The sequence below is a fragment of the Nerophis lumbriciformis genome, linkage group LG12 (genome assembly GCF_033978685.3).
Source record: "Nerophis lumbriciformis linkage group LG12, RoL_Nlum_v2.1, whole genome shotgun sequence".
Taxonomy (NCBI): Eukaryota; Metazoa; Chordata; class Actinopteri; order Syngnathiformes; family Syngnathidae; genus Nerophis; species Nerophis lumbriciformis.
This window is the reverse complement of record NC_084559.2, coordinates 28,709,271-28,732,944: the sequence shown is the minus strand read 5'-3', so window position 1 is coordinate 28,732,944 and position 23,674 is coordinate 28,709,271. Positions and strand designations below refer to the sequence as shown.

The 23,674-nt window shown below is 38.9% G+C and overlaps 1 protein-coding gene across 4 annotated transcripts in view; it reads right to left on the bottom strand.

Annotated features, from left to right (window-relative positions):
• The window catches only part of inpp5l (inositol polyphosphate-5-phosphatase L), an 81,274-nt gene that overhangs the window by 14,890 nt on the left and 42,710 nt on the right, over positions 1–23,674 (bottom strand). For 2 of the 4 annotated variants that reach the window (XR_009817858.1, XM_061986244.1), the window contains exons 12-15: positions 11,504–11,577; positions 11,301–11,412; positions 8,935–9,003; positions 8,779–8,846 (exon numbers count right to left, since the gene is read on the bottom strand). Coding sequence is in view for 3 of the 4 variants with exons in the window: in XM_061986244.1 (XP_061842228.1) it covers positions 8,805–8,846; positions 8,935–9,003; positions 11,301–11,412; positions 11,504–11,577 (297 nt within the window). In the remaining variant the exon portion in view is untranslated. Of the gene's footprint in view, positions 1–6,233; positions 6,982–8,778; positions 8,847–8,934; positions 9,004–11,300; positions 11,413–11,503; positions 11,578–23,674 lie in introns of those variants that run through there. The other 2 variants (XM_061986242.1, XM_061986243.1) reach the window with 2 other exon arrangements.

Below are 23,674 nucleotides of genomic sequence, written 5' to 3'. Positions count from 1 at the left end.
CAACTTTAAAACAAATGTGCATATCAGTGGTGGGGGTTAAACTATGGAATTCTCTTTACAATGAGATAAAAGATTGTAAAAACATATTCCAATTGAAAAAAATATATTAAGACAGAACAATAAGATCATATGGACAGCCATAAGTGTTTACATTTTGCTTTATATTTATTATTTTACTTATTTTTTGCCTGGTTTTGTATTTGTTTTGTATCATCCCGTAAGGTGTATATTACTTCTTTTGTTTTTTTTGTTCGGTTTGTACTTCATGAAGTTTTGCACTCGTGTTTTTTTTGTTGTTGTTTTCGTTATATTTGGATGTAATTGTTGGTTTATAAATCATTAAGACTACGTATTATGTTGAAGGGGGCAGGAAAATATAAGATTGTTTCTTCATCCTGCTCCTTCTCAGGCATTGGTGTGTAAATGTATAATTGAATAATTGTGGTATAATTGTCCATCAAAGATGCACATCAATGAAGGAGATAAATAAAAATGAAATGAAATGAAAATGAAAATGATGAATACAAGTTCTTAGAATAGAGATGAGAATAAACAAAGTTGATAAAAAAAAATATATTAAGAGTATGTATAATAATCGCTCAGAATGCCTTAACTACAGCTATATATAAATATATATATATATATATAGGACATATATATATAAACACATACATATGTGTGTGTACATAGAAACAGTATATATACTGCATATAGATATATATATAGAAATATACATATGTGCATTTACTGCATTTATGTGTGTGTATATATATATATATATATATATATATATATATATATATATATATATATATATATATACTGTATGTGTATATATATGCAGATATTATCGGCCGATAATATCGGCCGATAATATCTGCAGTCCGATATTATCGGACATCTCTAGCTGAAACCCTTTTAATTCCCCAGGACCTATACAAGTACCACATTTGGGGGATTCCCAAGGGGTAAAGGAGTCAATATAGGCTAAGCAATCTGAACAAAATGCAAATTGGAGCAACATCTGATAAATAATGGATTAATGTCATTTCTACAATATACTGGGAGCCAATAAAAGAACCTTATGTGGGCTGGAAACGTCACCCAGGATGCACTTTGAATACTCCTGTAGTCGAGCGTCTGAGCTGTTTGTTATGAGGATGTAGTTTGTCCACTGCTGCTGTAGTAGCTACAATCAATATTTTCGTGGCACTCATTTTGGTTAAAGATTAACCCTCAAGTGTTTTTCGTATTTGATTTATGCTGTAATTGCTTCGTTTCCTCTGACTGTCACGCTCTGCTAGGCGCGTCCTATGTGGACCAAAGTCATGTCTTAGTTTGTGAGTTTACTTTTCCTAACTTAGAAGTGCTCGTTAGTCTCCAATCCTTCCCCGTGCATTCATGAGCTAAGATAAAGCGTGGGGGTCTTTTTTATTTGTCTTCTCTCACTGTCTCCCGTCAGAAAGCCCCGGAGGGGGACTCTGTGCTCTTTGCAGAGTGCATTTATTTGAGATCTAAAATAAATGCTTAAAAGACTTATCAGTATTCTCTGAATGTTTCTTTATTAGAGAACAAATCCAAAACACTGCCAAAAGGTTTCCATTTTAATCAATGTGCCAATTTCCACAGCGCAAAAGTAGCATTATATATTGTACACCCTTCACAAACTACTGTCTAAGTATTATATATATATATATATATATATATATATATATATATATATATATATATATATATATATATATATATATATATCCATCCATCCATTTTCTACCGCTTATACCCTTTGGGGTCGCGGAATATATATATATATATATATATATATATATATATATATATATATATATATATAGGCTCGGGATCTTTCTGTGTGGAGTTTGCATGTTCTCCCCGTGACTGCGTGGATTCCCTCTGGGTACTCCGGCTTCCTCCCACCTCCAAAGACATGCACCTGGGGATAAGTTGATTGGCAACACTAAATTGGCCCTAGTGTGTGGATGTGAGTGTGAATGTTGTCTGTCTATCTGTGTTGGCCCTGCGATGAGGTGGCGACTTGTCCAGAGTGTACCCCGCCTTCCGCCCGATTGTAGCTGAGATAGGCTCCAGCGCCCCCCGCGACCCCAAAGGGAATAAGCGGTAGAAAATGGATGGATGAATGGATATATATATATACATACATATATATCAATCAATCAAAGTTTACTTATATAGCCCTAAATCACGAGTGTCTCAAAGGGCTGCACAAGCCACAACGACATCCTCGGGTCAGATCCCACATACAGTACATATACATATAGATGTACATACACATATATATACATATATTTATATACATACATATATGTATATATATACATATATGTATATATATACATATATATATACACACACATATATGTATATATACATATATATGTATATATACATGTATATGTATATATATACATATATATGTATATATACATGTAAACGTATGTATGTATATATATACATATATATGTATGTATGTGTATATATATATATATATATACATATATATATATATATATACATATACATATATACATGTATATGTATATATACATATAAATGTATATGTATATATACATATATGTATATAGGTGCGGCTAATTTATGGACAATAATATTTTGGATTCAACAAATGTTTGTTTAAAACCAACAGAGACACTGAAAAGGTGTGATATTGTTTGTGCCACCATGTCGCAACTCTTATGGACGAGTTTGGTCACTTCAGGTGTAGCGGGTTGAAAATGTACTTCCTGTTTCGTGCCTTGAACCGGAAGTATATCCCCTTTTGTCTAGTATTCGTCCGTAGCGTTACTGCTTGAAATGATTCTTCATTCATCACTCCAAGCAACGTTTGTGAGCAAGGGATGGCGTGGCTCGGTTGGTAGAGGGTTCCTGGTTCGATCCCCAGCTTCTGCCATTTGAGTAACGTCTGTAAATCCTGATGGGTCGGGGTTAGGGCCTTACATGGCAGTGTGTGAAAGTGTGTTTGAATGGGTGAATGTGAAAATAGTGTCAAAGCGCTTTGAGTACTTTGAAGGTAAAAAAAAGCGCATTTACCATTTACAATATAACAAAAAGTATTCATAATTACTAAACCGTCCCATGTGTGATGTCTGTAGGAGTGTTTTCATGCATATTTGTACGTGCTATCGTAATTAATTCAAGCTAGCATTGTTAACATTAGCAAATATGCTCATTTTCAAGTGTCTGTGTTAGTATTACTAATTTACAATGGCATACTTTTTGTATTGTTTCAGTTTCGTAAATTCACCAAAATGTCACCATGGAGTTATTGAGTTGAATTAGCTGAATGGCATACTTGCCAACCCTCACAGATTTTCCGGGAGACTCCCGAAAATCAGCGCCTCTCCCGAAAACCTCGCGGGACAAATTTTCTCCCGAAAATCTCCCGAAATTCAGGCGGAGCTAGAGGCCACGCCCCCTTCAGCTCCATGCGGACCTGAGTGACGTGTCGACAGCCTGTTTTCACGTCCGCTTTCCCACAATATAAACAGCGTGCCTGCCCAATCACGTTATAACTGTAGAATGATCGAGGGCGAGTTCTTGGTTTCTTATGTGGGTTTATTGTTAGGCAGTTTCATTAACGCCCTCCCAGCGCGGTAACAACACACAACAACAGCAGTCACGTTTTCGTCTACCGTAAAGCAGTTCGTCTGTCGTAAACAGCAATGTTGTGACAGTCTTAAACAGGACGATACTGCCATCTACTGTACATGCATATGTGACAATAACATCTACGGCTTTTAGAGAGTGCAGTGCAGAACTGCTATACTATATATATATACATATATATATATATATATATATATATATATAATAAAATAAATATATATATTTAGCTAGAATTCACTGAAAGTCAAGTATTTCATATATATATATATATGAAATACTTGAGTATTTCGTGTGTATATATATTTATATGTATATATATATATATATATGAAATACTTGAGTATTTCGTGTGTATATATATTTATATATATATATATATATATATATGAAATACTTGAGTATTTCGTGTGTATATATATTTATATGTATATACATATACATATATATATACACAGTATATATATATATACATATACATATACATATATATATATATACACAGTATATATATGAAATACTTGACTTGGTGAATTCTAGCTGTAAATATACTCCTCCCCTCTTAACCACGCCCCCGCCCCAACCACGCCCCCCTCCCCACCCCCCACCTCACGAAATCGGAGGTCTCAAGGTTGGCAAGTATGTGAATGGGGACCTAGCTTCCGCAGCCAGTGGGTCTATGATGATGACTTCTGTTTTGTTTGCTCAGCCGTTTTACTGCCATGTGACAGGCACCGTTTGGAAAAAGTAAAATCTTTCGTATCGGTATATATCTGCAGGTTATGGGCCGGTACAGCTAAAAAATGTAGAAACAGGTATTTCTTCTAAAATTTGGTGGGTGCGGCTTAAATACCAGTGAGCTCTATAGCCCGGTATTATTATTATTATCAAACAGCTCAGTGTGTATGAAACAAAATAGCAAATTCCTCCTCTCATGCAAACTCAGTGTTGTTTATTGCTTTGTAGCTGCATTTGTTGTGTTTAAATTGCATTAAGTCACACGCGTGTACATACAAGTCAATCCATATATCAAAACTTATGCACAAAAAAACATTCTGGTGTGAATAAACGTGTGTTACAGCAGCACAGTGTCCTTGGGATCAGTGTCATTGAACACCCAGCCCTTTTTCACATCATTAAAGCCAGAACAGAAACACATGCAAAGAGATGAAATATACAATATCTGACTATTAGGAAGAAAAAATCTAATAAAATTAATGACGACTGTATGACAGACTGTACAGTACACAAGGAGAGTGCAGTACGGGATTAGTTTGGCAATGATGTAAGGAAAGAAGTAAGGACGGAAGGAACGAAAGTGTGACTGATTCTAGGTTCCAATTCAGCTGCTGCAGCCTTCCTAGGCAGCATTTAAAGACGTGCAGTTCCACTCAAAAGTTTTGTAAATCATATTTATTTGCAACGACTACAAATGTAAAGTGTCTTTGCCTTTTTGTGGCAAAATACCAAAGCATTTTTTTATTAATTTTTTTTAAATCTGAGGACTAGTAAAAATAATCGCTGCAAAAATGTAAATATATGCAAGAAAAAATACCTTCCTATTATTGACTAACAATGTAGTTTTCAGATATTTTTTGTGGGACCAATTCGTTCATCTTAAGTTGAGAAAATCAACTTTAAAGACCATTTGAGGCAGATCACTAAAGAATACAGTAAACCCTCGTCTACTGTAATTACCGTATTTTTCGGACTATAAGTCACAGTTTTTTTTCATAATTTGGCCGGGGGTGCGACTTATACTCAGGAGCAACTTAATGTGTGAAATTATTAACACATTACCGTAAAATATCAAATAATATTATTTAGCTCATTCACGTAAGAGACTAGACGTACAAGATTTCATGGGATTTAGCGATTAGGAGTGACAGATTGTTTGGTAAACGTATAGCATGTTCTATATGTTATAGTTATTTGAATGACTCTTACTATAATATGTTACGTTAACATACCAGGCACGTTCTCAGTAGAGATGTCCGATAATATCGGCCTGCCGATATTATCGGCCGATAAATGCTTTAGAATGTAATATCGGGAATTATCGGTATCGTTTTTTTTTTTTAATTAAATCAACATAAAAAACACAAGATACACTTAGAATTAGTACACCAACCCAAAAAACCTCCCTCCCCCATTTATACTCATTCACACAAAAGGGTTGTTTCTTTCTGTTATTAATATTCTGGCTCTACATTATACATCAATATATATCAATACAGTCTGCAAGGGATACAGTCCGTAAGCACACATGATTGTGCGTGCTGCTGGTCCACTAATACTACTAACCTTTAACAGTTAATTTGACTCATTTTCATTAAATTACTAGTTTCTATGTAACTGTTTTTATATTGTTTTACTTTCTTTTTTATTCAAGAAAATGTTTTTAATTTATATATCTTATTTTATTTGTATTTATTTAAAAAAAAGGACCTGATCTTCACCATACCTGGTTGTCCAAATTAGGCATAATAATGTGTTAATTCCACGACAGTATATATTGGTATCGGTTGATATCGGTATCTGTAATTAAGGGTTTGGTCAATATCGGAATATCCCTAGTTCTCAGTTGGTTATTTATGCGTCATATAACGTACACTTATTCAGCCTGTTGTTCACTATTCTTTATTTATTTTAAATTGCCTTTCAAATGTCTATTCTTGGTATTGGGTTTTATCAAATAAATTTCCCCCAAAAATGCGACTTACATGTTTTTTTCCTTCTTTATTATGCATTTTTGGCGACTTATACTCCGAAAAATACGGTATATGTTCAATATTATTAAATGATTTGATCATTTAAAATGAGGGTTGAATAAATTGGAGTGTATAAATCTATTCATCTGTGCTGCACACCTTTTGTAGAAAACCTATTGTAAAATTAATGTTGTGTGGAAAGAATCTCGTAAAAGTTATTTTAAATGACTACAAACGGTATAAAATGTCAACAAAATCACACCCACAGAAACAAGTTAGTAAAACAAATAAGTTGGCAAGACAGAAATAAAGTCGCCAGGCTATAATAACAAACATTTACAGCTGAAAGTGGATTCATTGGTGTCTATAGGGAAAAAACATCTCTTGATGATGCATAAAAATCAAATAAAAAAAGTTTCTATTAAAAAGTGAAAGGTTAGTTTGTAGGAAACGATAGGGAAGGTTTGTAACTTCCCAACGGAGGACATCAGAACTTTCAAGTCACTGGAGCTTTTTTCGGACAGTTTGTTTCGTTTTCCCTTTGATGCTGCGCCAGTTTTCCCAGGCCGTTGTGGTTGCACGTACCTGCACCGGGCGAAGAGACGCACACCCACAGAAAAAAAATACAAAAGTCAATTACAGTTAGTTGACTTTTGAAAGTTCCATGCATCCATCCATCCATTTTCTACTGATTGTCCCTTTCGGGGTCGCTGGGGGCGTTGGAGCCTATCTCAGCTACAATCGGGCGGAAGGCGGGGTACACCCTGGACAAGTCGCCACCTCATCGCAGGGCCAACACAGATAGATAGACAACATTCCCACTCACATTCACACACTAGGGCCAATTTAGTGCTGTTAATGACTGAAAAGACTTGGAGCCAAAAATACATCTAGTTGATCCGGTTCATGCAAGACATAATTGTCTTACGGGAACTATATAGGTTTTCTTTAAACAGTAGTCATCCTCATTAAAGTCCATTTAAATGGCAGCAAAACCAAAAAATCATGGCCATAAAAATGCCAATATCCTGTGTGTGCACACTGTGGCTACACAAGAAGCACACCTGTCCCAAACCTGACTAAATAACAAGTTCAATCTTCATCCATTCATCCATTTTCTACCGCTTGTCCCTTTCGGGGTCGCGGGCGGTGCTGGAGCCTATCTCAGCTGCATTCGGGCGGAAGGCGGGGTACACCCTGGACAAGTCCCCACCTCATCGCAGGGCCAACACAGATAGACAGACAACATTCTCTTATTATTATAATCAAATGACAGCAGTCATTTCCATGAGGTTATTTTCTAATATAAGTGTTTAGGCCCACTCACAATGACAATAACAAAAAATATTGTTTTTCATGAACTGTGTACTTGTATTGTTTGTCTGGGTGGAGGTCCTGCTTTGGAAATAATTTGTACCCCTTTCAGACATTGCATTTAGTTCCCATTAAAACATTCACTTGTTGCACAATGAGATGTAAGCAGGGGATCATGTGTACATTCCTGCAACTTCCTGTTTGTAAAAAATATATTTTTATTAGTATTTATTTAATATACTAACAGCATTTCATGATTAATATTTATAAATTAAGATTCCTAATAAATGACACTAGAATAAGCACACATTTGATTGGTAAATCATAGTGTAACGACCTGGAATGACACTTTATGTGTGGTGTTGGAGTTGTCCGACTTTTAGTGTGGCTGTAAACGCATTACTGGCTAAGTGCCATATGTGCATGTGTTGGCGCAAATGAGAAAGAGCGAGTGGCTGCTGTTGATATAACAAAGTTGCTTTTGGTCTGGTTTGTACTGCAGAAAATGACCAGTTTTGATAGATATCATTTTTTTTACTAATGTTTTGGTGATGTGTTTATGGCCAACAATAAAGAGTTTTGCTCAGTAAAGTGATGGATGGAATTCATGTCCTCAAAGCGTCTCGACAGATGTTACAATATTTGAACAATGATGACGAAAACTGTTTTCTCTGCCGTGTCCGTGTTGTGTCAAAAATTGTTATGCGCTTATCTTTTTTATTTGATTTTGTGCGTGGCATAGATTTGCCGTGCGCAGAGGACGCTTGAGCAGTGCGCAATTGCACAGGCGCGCACCTTAGAGGGAACATTGGCTACAATGTACTTCTCCCTAGTCGCCATAGTAACGCGCTGTGATGAGTGACAGTAGAGAGGATGTAAAAGACATAGATCAGGGAAAGGTGCTGATGGCACGTGGACACAAAGGACAGCGCCTGTCCCGCTGGTGCTTCATCTTAGTTCATACGACGACTCTGCTGGCTGTAATGTCTCTCTGGGGATTACAACAAGATTGCTGCTTTCCCACTGAGCAGCCCACTTCCCGCTTCCCCTACACACACACTCTCCCACAACCAGTACCAATACGGACACTCACTGGTTCACCGTCGAGAAGACGCCCAGTCAATGTTCGTTTGTCTTCAGTGCAAAGAACAAGAAAACAGGCTGTGGGGGAGGGAAAGAGCAAGGTTAAAGTCCAGTTAATGGCTGCTTGGTTTGCCGTTACAGCATGGAATGCTGCATGGAGTGTTACCTTATGATCTCCCATACAGACATTAGGACCCAGTGTGTCGTATGTGACACGCCTCTCACCGTCAGCGCCCTGGAAGGAGAACATACTCTCATGGTCCTTTGATTTATTACTCACTTGTTTCAGTTCTTTACATGGAGGTTTTTTTTTCCAATTGTAGCTAATTAAAATCCAAACTGTAATCGGTAATCAGCCTTAGAAGACATTAAGTTCGCAGGCAAAATATCTGCATCTCACCTTCTCACCCACAAAATATAGTGGAACATTGATTTACTCACCTCTCATGGTACGAACGTTTTGATTTACAAATCACAGACCAAATAAAAAAAACGTTTCTCCCCCCTGAAAATAATTAGTCGGCTCAAACATAGTGGATTTAATTATTTATTTGAATTAGATTTGGTTAACTGTTTAGTAGGGATGTCCGATAATATCGGACTGCCGATATTATCGGCCGATTAATGCTTTAAAATGTAATATCGGAAATTATAGGTATAGGTTTCATAATTATCGGTATCGGTTTCAAAAAGTAAAATGTATGACTTTTTAAAATGCCACTGTGTACACGGACGTAGGGAGAAGTACAGAGCGGCAATAAACCTTAAAGGCACTTCCTTTGCGTGCCGGCCCAGTCACATAATATCTACGGCTTTTCACACACACGAGTTAATGCGAGGCATACTTGGTCAACAGCCATGAGGGTGGCCGTATAAACAACTTTAACACTGTTACAAATATGCGCCACACTGTGAACCCACACCAAACAAGAATGACAAACACATTTCGGGAGAACATCCGCACCGTAACACAACATAAACACAACAGAACAAATACCCAGAACCCCTTGCAGCACTAACTCTTCCGGGACGCTACAATATACACTCACCCCCCCCCCACCTCAACCTCCTCATGCTCTCTCAGGGAGAGCATGTCCCAAATTCCAAGCTGCTGTTTTGAGGCATGTTCAAAAAAATATTGCACTTTGTGACTTCAATAATAAATATGGCAGTGCCATGTTGGCATTTTTTTTTCCATAACTTGAGTTGATTTATTTTGGAAAACCTTGTTACATTGTTTAATGCATCCAGCGTGGCATCACAACAAAATTAGGAATATCGGATATCGGCAAAAAAGCCATAATCGGACATCTCTACTGTTTAGTTCTACTTCGAAAGACACTCATTCAATTTGATTTGTCTTTTTTCCACATTTAGAGATTATTGTTTATAAACTAAGCAAATCGTTTATTTGCTTAGTTTATCGTACAGTACTGCAGTAAATCAGTTTTTGGAACTAAGTTACTAGGGGTGTCAAAAAATGTTTTGTTTTTTTCAAATGATTCGCAATTCCTAATTGTAACAATTCTTAATCAATTTAAAAAAAATTAAGAATAATAATGATTTTATATATATATATATATATATATATATATATATATATATATATATATATATATATATATATATATATATATTTATCTGTCCTGTCCAGTCACTCAGGCAAATCATATTGTTGATGTAAATGCCCATATCTGCTGTACAGATTTACTTTAGAAAAAAGAAACCGTGGGATACTTCTCTTGTTGCCTTATTTGTATTTGACTTTATTAAATGTTTGGATAGAATTTTAGAAACAAAACCAGTTTTTTTTTTTAGTTATATTGACATTTATCACAGCTGTTTATCTATTTTATGGAAGAATGTACTTAATCATAGAACTGGCATCTAATGTTATTAAAAAGTAATTATTTTAAATCGAGAATCGTTTTGAATTAAGAATCAATTCTGAATCGAATCGTTACCGAAGAATCAATTCAGTTCACAGCTCTATTAGTTACTTGTTCCTTTCAATTAGTTTAGTTACGAGTTTCTTCTTACCTTGTTTGGTTTATTGTTTGTTTAAATTAGTGCATTCAAACAATAAATTATTAAAATATGATTATTCACACTTTGAATTGTAATTAATCACAGTACATGGGCTTTAAAAAAAACTCCAATATTTGGACATAAATGCAAATTTTATTGTCTTTCAAATGTTTTACTTAAACACACGTCCTTTATTTGCTCAAAACTTAGTAACATTTTTGTCTAAAGTCCAGTCTGGGTGTATTTTGATACAAAATGTTCCAGTTATTACACGTCTCCTCCTTAATCTTTGCACTGACACCTAATCACTGACCGTTTAAAAATAAAGGAGCATGTGACGTCAAAATAAAAAATGTGATTAATCCGCATTTATACATGATCAAAACATGCTTTAACAACGAACTTAGAAAACCATAAATTGTTCGATTTTGTCTTTAATCAGGCCTGAGTGGACACAATCACATTGATATCGAGGGAAGGACAGCATGTGGGCTCACAACTTACACAATGGATGAACTGTTGTGCAGTGTGCGACATCAGGATGCGATCACACCATGCAGGACAGCGAGTGTTCATGTACTGGGTTGGCTTAGTGTACTCTTCACTGTAGGGGTAGCTGGGAGAGAGAGCGAGAAAGAGACCAGTGTCATACACTGAAGTTCTTTTTAAATAAATAAAAAAACGCAGCAGTAAGCTTGAAATCTCACCTAGGTGGAAACTGGATTCCCTCTTCTCTAACAACATCGTGAAAGGCTCTGACTTCTTTGTCATATTTCAGCAGCTGGAAGCAAGGGAACGTCATTACATATTATCTCCGCACAGGTACAAGACATTTTGTGTGGCAGGATATCAAGCGAGAAAAAAGTGCACACACCGTGAAAATTATTCATAAAATAATCACTATTATCAATTATGATGACAATCACAGCAGAATATTTCCAATTTACAATTGTCCCTTGTTTATGGCTGTTAATTGGTTCCAAACAATATTGCAATAAATACATTTCCGCAAAGCATACTTGCCAACCCTCCCGGATTTTCCGGGAGACTCCCGAAATTCAGTGCCTCTCCCGAAAACCTCCCGGGACAAATTTTCTCTCCTAAATCTCCTGAAATTCAGGCCGAGCTGGAGGCCACGCCCCCTCCAGCTCCATGCGGACCTGACCTGTTTTCACGTCCGCTTTCCCACAATATAAACAGCGTGCCTGCCCAATGACGTTATAAACTGTAGAATGATCGAGGGCGAGTTCTTGGTTTCTTATGTGGGTTTATTGTTAGGCAGTTTCATTAACGTCCTCCCAGCGCGGTAACAACACACAACAACAGCAGTCACGTTTTCGTCTACCGTAAAGCAGTTCGTCTGCCGTATACAGCAATGTTGTGACACTCTTAAACAGGACAATACTGCCATCTATGTCACGGCCCAGACGCACACCAGTGCGCAATCATCTGGGAGCCGCGCTGAGCGCACCTCCAAGCGCGCTCGCGCGCGCGTCACTCAAGCTGCTGCAGGCAGCTGCGTTCCATCTTCAATCATCACACCCTGATGAGAGGGACGGCTACTTAAACAACCGCCACCAGAGATCCTTTGCCAGAACGTAGCAATCTGTACATCGTACCCTCCCTGTGTGCGTCCCCGAGAGTGCAGTGCACAACTGCGCACACAACAAGGAGACGAAGCAGAAGAACGAGGAAGATACAGCCGTGGCGACGCCGACGACGAGTAAGATGAAGAAAAACGCTTGTAAGTTCCAAGCCGCAGCTGCGATTGGACCTGGATAGACCGGTTTTGGGCCATGCTAGGGAACGATGGAAGATTCCAGACTCTAGTGCATTTGCTGAAAGAATTTTTGTGCGTGCCACACAGCAATGCATCATCAGAGATGGTGTTCAGCATGGTTAGAAAAATAGTGACAGAGAATAGAACAAGGATGGACAATTCAACCCTTAACTCAACAATGAGTGTTGTGTGTGTATATCTGTAAATAAATGAACAATGAAATGCAAGTATTTCTTATATATATATATATATATATATATATATGTATACTGTATATATATATATATATATATATGAACTACTTGACTTGGTGAATTCTAGTTGTAAATATACTCCTCCCCTCTTAACCACGCCCCTGCCCCTCCCCCTTCCCACCTTCCCACCTTGCCAACCTTGAGGTCTCAAGGTTGGCAAGTATGCCGCAAAGCCAGAATCAATACTTATGAATCAAATATTTTCATAACTAGAGCATATAAAAACTGTCTACAACCTTCTAAATACATTTTTCAACATTATGAGAGCACTCTAGACATGAAAGAACACTATTTAGTCACCTTTACACTCTTTTAATCCATATAGGGACAACATCTTTTGCACAACGAACGACCTCACAACAAACTTGAAAAGTCTAACAGATTACTCTTCATTCACAATTGAAGTTAAAAAGTGGCTATGGAGCAATCAAAGCTGCTCACACGGTCACTAAGGTGGGCACTATGTTTGACACATCAACTTAATGTGTATTATATTTATCCATGAGAGCATTTTTGTTGTAAATTGTGAGGTGTGTCTGTTAAAATCATGGTTGTTTTTACAAATGATGACAGATGTGAACAAGAGCATGTATTGTCTTTGTGTGATGATGTAAATGAGGTGTGGGTGTATTGTATATTAAACATGTGTCCATGAAAGGGCATTTTATGACTTTTCTTAATTTGATTGCATGCTATAGTATGATTTTATTGTTTTCATTCTCAATGTATTTCATCCATACATTCATTTTAATGAATTTTAATGAATGAATGAATGAATGAAATAAGTTTATTTCGGTCATATAATCAACCATCAACCATTAACCATTTTGTGTGACCAGTTTAAAAGTACAGATATATATATAATATAACAATCATACACATTTACACACAAAAGGAAAAGAAAAGAAAAGAAAAAGCATGACCGAAAAAGGAATAGGCTGAAGCCAAAGCTTATATTTGCCTATCCTATACCTTCACTGAAAATAAGATTACCTGGAACATCAATGTTAAAAAAAAAAAAAAAATCAATGGGATGAAAGTAATTGTTACTATATTTTATAATTTTCAACTATCTCACCTTTCAATGTTTTCTTAAACCTTAACAAAGAAGTACATGTCTTCAACTCATCACTGAGCTTGTTCCACCATTTAACTCCTAAAACTGAAATACATTTGTATTTAATATTCGTTCTTGCTTTACCTATTTCAGAAATCAATACCCCCCGTAAATTATGGGTTTCTCCTCTTAATTGAAATAACCTAAGCATACAAGCTGGAAGGCTGTTGTTCTTTACTCGAAACATAATTTCCATTGTTTTTAAAAACACAATATCTGAAAATTTTAACACATTAGAACTTATAAATAATGGATTGGTATGTTCATAGTAGCACGCTTTGTGTATTATTCTTATTACCCTTTTTTGAAGTTTAATTATTGGGTCTATGTTTGTTCTATAAACATTTCCCCAAACTTCAACACAATATGTTAAATATGGAAAAATAAAAGAATAATATAACATATGCAAACATTTCTTATTCAGCATGTGTTTTACTTTATAAAGAATGGCAATGGATTTGGATATTTTTCCCTTTATATATTCAATATGCGGTTTCCAACATAATTTATGACCAATTATTATTCCCAAGAATTTAGTTTCATATACTCTATCAATTTCCACTTGATTTAATTTTAGTTTTACTTCACGATTTGTTCTTGCACCACTAAACACCATAAATTTAGTTTTCTTATCATTTAATGATAACTTATTGATATCAAACCATTTTTTTAGCTGAATCAACTCAACCTCTATTACCCTCAACACTTCCTTCAAGTCTTCTCCTGAACAATATACATTTGTATCATCTGCAAACATAATAAATTTCAATTTATTAGATACTGAACAAATATCATTTAAATATAGTATAAATAACTTAGGTCCCAATACCGAGCCTTGTGGAACCCCACAAGTTACTCTTCTTGGCTGTGATTTAGTCTTATTGATTTCCACATATTGAGATCTATTACTTAAATAACTACTTAACCACTCTTGTGAAACACCTCTTATGCCATAGTTTTCCAATTTTTGCAGAAGTAAGGAATGATCGATTGTGTCAAAAGCTTTACATAAATCAATAAATACTCCAACGGTGTGTTGCTTTTTTTCTATTGCTGTAGCTACGTTTTCTACAAAGTCCATCACTGCTAGGGATGTAGATCGATTACTCCTGAACCCATACTGATGGTCATTCAGTAGCTCATGTTTGTCAATGAACTTATCAAGTCTATTTACAAATAATTTCTCAAGAATTTTTGCAAATTGAGGTAGTAGAGACACAGGTCTATAATTTGAGACCATATGTTTATCACCATTTTTATAAATCGGAATAACTTTAGCAATTTTCATTTTGTCAGGAAAAGTTCCAGTTGATAAAGATGTATTACATATATAAGTAAACGGCTTCAGGACACAATCCATCACTTCTTTAACAAGTGACATATCCATGTTGTTACCATCGACAGATTTTTTGTTTTTAAACTTTCTTACCACTTCTAACACATCACTTTCACAAACTCCGCCAAGAAACATTGAATTTTTAATGTCAGATACACGCCTTAACTTTTTCTCATCATTCATATTAAACTTAATATTTTTTGCCAAATTTGGGCCAACATTCACAAAAAATGTATTGAATTCCTCAGCTATTTCTTCTATATTTTCAATAATTGAGTTGTCATCTTTTACCAGATAAGCTGTAAAATCCTTTTTGCTAGATTTTTTAATCATAGTATTAAGCACATCCCAGGTTTCAATAATGTTATTTTTATGTTTATGCAGCAATTGTTCATAATAGTTTTTTTGTTGCAGCCTCATGATACATGTCAATCTGTTTTTATACTTTTTATATTTGTCCTCACTTTCCTTTGTTCGATGCTTAATAAATTCCTTGTAAAGCCTTTTTTTTTTTTACAGGCTTTTACTAAACCCCTTGTTATCCATGGTTTCTCCCTCTTTTTAGTATTTTGCTTATATTCTCTTAATGGACAATGACGGTCATAAAGTGTCAGAAATATATCCAGGAATGTATCGTATGCTTCATTAGTATCCTCCACAAAAACATTTTGCCAATCCTGATTTAAAAGATCCGCCTTGAATGCCTTAACTGCTTCTGGTGATTTTATTCTAACAAAGTTATTTATTTGTCTTTTTGTTTGTAAGTTTTGCTCCTTGTTCATTTGGATCACTGTAAAGACAGGCAAGTGATCACTTACATCAGTCACCAAGAGTCCACTTTTTCTATTCCCATCAAATACATTTATAAAAATATTGTCAATCAGTGTTAAGCTGTCCTTTGTTATTCTGCTAGGTTTTACAATTAGTGGAAAGAAACTCAAGCTAAACATAAGATTAACAAAATCAGTAGTTTTCATGTGATCATTAAATGTCATCAAATCAATGTTGAAGTCACCACAAATCAAGATCACCTTATCATTAAGTCTTTCATATAACTCAAACATTTTCTTATTAAATTGATCAATGCATGATCCTGGAGTTCTATAAATACAACTAATGAATATGTTTTTGGATCTTTCAACACTGATTTCAATAGTTACACATTCCATCATATTGTCAATAGCAGTTGTCATGTCAGCAATCAGCCTACATTTGAGAGAGGACATCACAAACAATACATGTTCATCCTGTTTTTCAAAAACATTTCATATCCCTCTAACCCATCCAGTAATTCCTTACTATCACTCAACCAAGTCTCTGAAATTGCTATTACAGTAAACCTTTGCTGTATATGTTTAAGATACTCTTTAATTTTGGAAAAGTTACTGTAAAGACTCCTGCTGTTGAAATGAATCACAGAAAAGCCTTCCATTTTAACATTTGAATTAAACTGTTCTTCAGTATAATACTCACAGTCCACATTAGAGTCCTGATAGAAGTGAATATCTGGGTCAATGTTATTTTCTAACTCATAGCATTTATGATCATGAAAGTCAAAAGACTTGAATTTTGTGCAGCTCATTTGTTCTTCCGTCATGTTGGTTGTCCACACTGTTTCTCTGCACACAGTACATAGCCAACAAGCAACTTTTCCCCACTATTCCACTTGTTTATCATCATCATCTTTTTCATTTATATTGTTCAAGTTCCTTCATGTCTCTGACCACTAATACCCTTGCTTGTTCTGGTGGACCATTCAATCTGATCATTACTTTACAGTTCCTTGTCCATGTATCCTGAATTCGCTTTCCCTTTTTCAAGATCCTGGCTTGTCTTGCAATTTCTGCGTTTCTCTTTGTGAGGTGCTCATTTACATACACTCCAGTGCCTTTCAAATTTTTTCCCAGCTTAAGCATTTCAATTTTATGTTTTCTACTCACAAAACGGATGATGATGTTGGATCTGTTGTTTTGTTTCAGTGGAATGGTGTGGCATGCAGCTATACTTGAACTGCATACAGGAATTCCTTTGTTATTGAAGAAGTTGATGACTTGCTGCTCAAGCGTGTGCAGTTCACCTCTTGGTGCACCTTCTCCCTCCTTGTCACCTGCTGTGATCCGAGCATAGGAGCGGTGGCTTGTCTCAAGCCCAGAAATCACCAGGTCATCCATCCTGGAGTACTGCTCTAGATCGTCCACTCTTCTTTCAAGCTCTTCAATCTTCTTGTCTTTGTCTTTGATTATTGCCTTCAGCTGCTTAATTTCATCAATTAAGTCCAGAAGGCCCGTTTGCTGTTTTGCTACTTTGCTCAGTTCCTCTGACATGAAATTCAGAGACTTTTTCACCTCTTCCATTTCTTCTGCCAACTTCTTAGTTGCCATTCTTTAGAGAGGAAAAGTACTTTTAGAATCCAGTTGATCTTTCAGAATACTTTCTGATTCCAGGCAATCCAGTATTGATGGCTTGTCAGTGCATTGAAGCACATGTCATCAAAAAGTCTCCAACAAGTCCAAAATCACAAAATTGATCCGGCAGTTCAATGTTTATCTTCCTTATAAACATGAAGATGTTGCTCTGCTGGATGGATGTCAACTTATATTCAAGATTTTTCATGAATTGTTGGAGCTGTATGACTCAGTGCATCTAGCCGGCAGCCATCTTGGATCTGAGCTTTTTGAATGATGACAGATGTGAACAAGAGCATGTATTGTCTTTGTGTGATGATGTAAATGAGGTGTGGGTGTATTGTATATTAAATATGTGTCCATGAAAGGGCATTTTATGACTTTTCTTAATTTGATTGCATGCTATAGTATGATTTTATTGTCATAATTTTATTGCATGATTTTTGTATCCCTTTAACTTAGGTAGCCAGGGACTGCAGATGGAAATTAGCTATTTAGCTATATTCTGGTACAGAACATATCTGTCCATCCATCCATCCATCTCCATCCATCTTCTTCCGCTTATCCGAGGTCAGGTCGCGGGGGCAGCAGCCTAAGCAGGGAAGCCCAGACTTCCCTCTCCCCCAGCCACTTCGTCCAGCTCTTCCTGTGGGACCCCGAGGCGTTCCCAGGCCAGCCGGGAGATATAGTCTTCCCAACGTGTCCTGGGTCTTCCCCGCGGCCTCCTACCGGTCGGACGTGCCCTAAACACCTCCCGAGGGAGGCGCTCGGGTGGCATCCTGACCAGATGCCCGAACCACCTCATCTGGCTCCTCTCGATGTGGAGGAGCAGCGGCTTTACTTTGAACTTCTCACCCTATCTCTAAGGGAGAGCCCCGCCACCCGGCGGAGGAAACTCATTTCGGCCGCTTGTACCCGTGATCTTGTCCTTTCGGTCATAACCCAAAGCTCATGACCATAGGTGAGGATGGGAACGTAGATCGACCGGTAAATTGAGAGCTTTGCCTTCCGGCTCAGCTCCTTCTTCACCACAACGGATCGATACAGCGTCCGCATTACTGAAGACGCCGCACCGATCCGCCTGTCGATCTCACGATCCACTCTTCCATCACTCGTGAACAAGACTCCGAGGTACTTGAACTCCTCCACTTGGGGCAAGATCTCCTCCCCAACCCGGAGATGGCACTCCACCCTTTTCCGGGCGAGAACCATGGACTCGGACTTGGAGGTGCTGATTCCCATCCCAGTCGCTTCACACTCGGCTGCGAACCGATCCAGCGAGAGCTGAAGATCCTGGCCAGATGAAGCCATCAGGACCACATCATCTGCAAAAAGCAGAGACCTAATCCTGCAGCCACCAAACCAGATCCCCTCAACGCCTAGACTGCGCCTAGAAATTCTGTCCATAAAAGTTATGAACAGAATGGGTGACAAAGGGCAGCCTTGGCGGAGTCCAACCCTCACTGGAAACGTGTCTGACTTACTGCCGGCAATGCGGACCAAGCTCTGGCACTGAGCATACAGGGAGCGGACTGCCACAATCAGACAGTCCGATACCCCATACTCCCTGAGCACTCCCCACAGGACTTCCCGAGGGACACGGTCGAATGCCTTCTCCAAGTCCACAAAACACATGTAGACTGGTTGGGCAAACTCCCATGCACCCTCAAGGACCCTGCCGAGAGTATAGAGCTGGTCCACAGTTCCACGACCAGGACGAAAACCACACTGTTCCTCCTGAATCCGAGGTTCGACTATCCGGCGTAGCCTCCTCTCCTGTACACCCGAATAGACCTTACCGGGAAGGCTGAGGAGTGTGATCCCACGATAGTTAGAACACACCCTCCGGTTCCCCTTCTTAAAGAGAGGAACCACCACCCCGGTCTGCCAATCCAGAGGTACCGCCCCCGATGTCCACGCGATGCTGCAGAGTCTTGTCAACCAAGACAGCCCCACAGCATCCAGAGCCTTAAGGAACTCCGGGCGGATCTCATCTACCCCCGAGGCCTTGCCACCGAGGAGCTTTTTAACTACCTCAGCAACCTCAGCCCCAGAAATAGGAGAGCCCACCACAGACTCCCCAGGCACTGCTTCCTCATAGGAAGACGTGTTATACATATCTGTCTTTGAGCTTAATGTTTCTGTGCATTGTTCCTTCAAATAAAGACTAAACTCAACTAAACTATAGTAATGCTGTCTGAGGCTGAGCCAATCAGTGGCCACGATACTGAACAGCCCACTCTGATTGGTTTGGTCTCATCTAGTGGACAATATTACAGTAGTATTGATATGTTTAGTTTATTTAGCCATTTTAATGTGTATGGCTGGTAATTGGTTCGAAACAATATCGCAATAAATACATTTCCGCAAAGCATACTTGCCAACCCTCCCGGATTTTCAGGGAGACTCCCGAAATTCAGCGCCTCTCCCGAAAACCTTCCGGGACAAATTTTCTTCCGAAAATCTCCCGAAATTCAGGCCGAGCTGGAGGCCACGCCCCCTCCAGCTCCATGCGGACCTGACCTGTTTTCACGTCCGCTTTCCCACAATATAAACAGCGTGCCTGCCCAATGACGTTATAACTGTAGAATGATCGAGGGCGAGTTCTTGGTTTCTTATGTGGGTTTATTGTTAGGCAGTTTCATTAACGTCCTCCCAGCGCGGTAACAACACACAACAACAGCAGTCACGTTTTCGTCCACCGTAAAGCAGTTCGTCTGCCGTAAACAGCAATGTTGTGACACTCTTAAACAGGACAATACTGCCATCTATGTCACGGCCCAGACGCACACCAGTGCGCAATCATTTGGGAGCCGCGCTGAGCGCACCTCCAAGCGCGCTCGCGCGCGCGTGACTCAAGCTGCTGCAGGCAGCTGCGTTCCATCTTCAATCAACACTGATGAGAGGGACGGCTACTTAAACAACCGCCACCAGAGATCCTTTGCCAGAACGTAGCAATCTGTACATCGTACCCTCCCTGTGTGCGTCCCCGAGTCATGCTGTGTGTCGTGTGCTTCTGGATCTTCCCTGTCTTCCTCGTGCTTCCTGGTTCTCGACTGCTCGCTCGCCCCCGGACTACGATGACTCGCTCCTGCCTCCCGACCAGGCTTCCGCCCCTGGACAAGCCCTGCCTGCCTCGCCCTTGTCTGACAGCACCGCTCCTCTCAACACGCACCTCCAACACTTACGGTAAAACCCTCAAGTTAAATTCTACACATTGTCTGACATCCATTTCCTGTTTGGTTACATACACATCTAATGTATACATATATTGATATATATAATATAATATAATATATCATATAATATATCATACAATATAATATATAGTATATATATATATATATATATATATATATATATATAGATATATATATATATATATATATATATATATATATAGATATAGATTTTCCTTTTGAATAAAAACGCCCCAGGCTAAACACTCTCCCAGCCTCAGTGCCGTCTCCTTCTACCCGGTATCATCAAAATCTCAAAATCTACTGTACATGCATATGTGACAATAACATCTACGGCTTTTAGAGAATGCAGTGCACAACTGCAAACACAACAAGGAGACGAAGCAGAAGAACGAGGAAGATACAGCCGTGGCGACGCCGACGACGAGTAAGATGAAGAAATACGCTTGTAAGTTCCAAGCCGCAGCTGCGATTGGACCTGGATAGACCGGTTTTGGGCCAAGCTAGGGAAAGGTGGAAGATTCCAGACTCTAGTGCATTTGATGAAAGCATTTTTGTGCGTGCCACACAGCAATGCATCATCAGAGAGGGTGTTCTGCATGGTTAGAAAAATAGTGACAGAGAATAGAACAAGGATGGACAATTCAACCCTTAACTCAACCATGAGTAGATGAGTGTTGTGTGTGTATATGTGTAATTAAATAAACACTGAAATTCAAGCATTTCTTTTATTTATATATATATATATATATATATATATATATATATATATATATATATATATATATATATATATATATATATATATATGAACTACTTGACTTGGTGGATTCTAGCTGTAAATATACTCCTCCACTCTTAACCACGCCCCCGCCCCTCCCCCTCCCCAACTCCCGAAATCGGAGGTCTCAAGGTTGGCAAGTATGCCGCAAAGCCAGAATCAATACTTATGAATCAAATATTTTCATAACTAGAGCATATAAAAACTGTCTACAACCTTCTAAATACATTTTTCAACATTATGAGAGCACTCTAGACATGAAAGAACACTATTTAGTCACCTTTACACTCTTTTAATCCATATAGGGACAACATCTTTTGCACAACGAACGACCTCACAACAAACTTGAAAAGTCTAACAGATTACTCTTCATTCACAATTGAAGTTAAAAAGTGGCTATGGAGCAATCAAAGCTGCTCACACGGTCACTAAGGTGGGCACTATGTTTGACACATCAACTTAATGTGTATTATATTTATCCATGAGAGCATTTTTGTTGTAAATTGTGAGGTGTGTCTGTTAAAATCATGGTTGTTTTTACAAATGATGACAGATGTGAACAAGAGCATGTATTGTCTTTGTGTGATGATGTAAATGAGGTGTGGGTGTATTGTATATTAAATATGTGTCCATGAAAGGGCATTTTATGACTTTTCTTAATTTGATTGCATGCTATAGTATGATTTTATTGTCATAATTTTATTGCATGATTTTTGTATCCCTTTAATTTAGGTAGCCAGGGACTGCAGATGGAAATTAGCTATTTAGCTATATTCTGGTACAGAACATATCTGTCCATCAATCCATCCATCTCCTTCCGCTTATCCGAGGTCGGGTCGCGGGGGCAGCAGCCTAAGCAGGGAAGCCCAGACTTCCCTCTCCCCAGCCACTTCGTCCAGCTCTTCCTGTGGGACCCCGAGGCGTTCCCAGGCCAGCCGGGAGACATAGTCTTCCCAACGTGTCCTGGTTCTTCCCCGCGGCCTCCTACCGGTTGGACGTGCCCTAAACACCTCCCTAGGGAGGCGTTCGGGTGGCATCCTGACCAGATGCCCGAACCACCTCATCTGGCTCCTCTCGATGTGGAGGAGCAGCGGCTTTACTTTGAGCTCCCCCCGGATGGCAGAGCTTCTCACCCTATCTCTAAGGGAGAGCCCCGCCACCCGGCGGAGGAAACTCATTTCGGCCGCTTGTACCCGTGATCTTGTCCTTTCGGTCATAACCCAAAGCTCATGACCATAGGTGAGGATGGGAACGTAGATCGACCGGTAAATTGAGAGCTTTGCCTTCCGGCTCAGATCCTTCTTCACCACAACGGATCGATACAGGGTCCGCATTACTGAAGACGCCGCACCGATCCGCCTGTCGATCTCACGATCCACTCTTCCCTCACTCGTGAACAAGACTCCGAGGTACTTGAACTCCTCCACTTGGGGCAAGATCTCCTCCCCAACCCGGAGATGGCACTCCACCCTTTTCCGGGCGAGAACCATGGACTCGGACTTGGAGGTGCTGATTCTCATCACAGTCGCTTCACACTCGGCTGCGAACCGATCCAGCGAGAGCTGAAGATCCTGGCCATATGAAGCCATCAGGACCACATCATCTGCAAAAAGCAAAGACCTAATCTTGCAGCCACCAAACCAGATCCTCTCAACGCCTTGACTGCGCCTAGAAATTCTGTCCATAAAAGTTATGAACAGAATGGGTGACAAAGGGCAGCCTTGGCGGAGTCCAACCCTCACTGGAAAAGTGTCCGACTTACTGCCGGCAATGCGGACCAAGCTCTGGCACTGAGCATACAGGGAGCGGACTGCCACAATCAGACAGTCCGATACTCCATACTCCCTGAGCACTCCCCACAGGACTTCCCGAGGGACACGGTCGAATGCCTTCTCCAAGTCCACAAAACACATGTAGACTGGTTGGGCAAACTCCAATGCACCCTCAAGGACCCTGCCGAGAGTATAGAGCTGGTCCACAGTTCCACGACCAGGACGAAAACCAC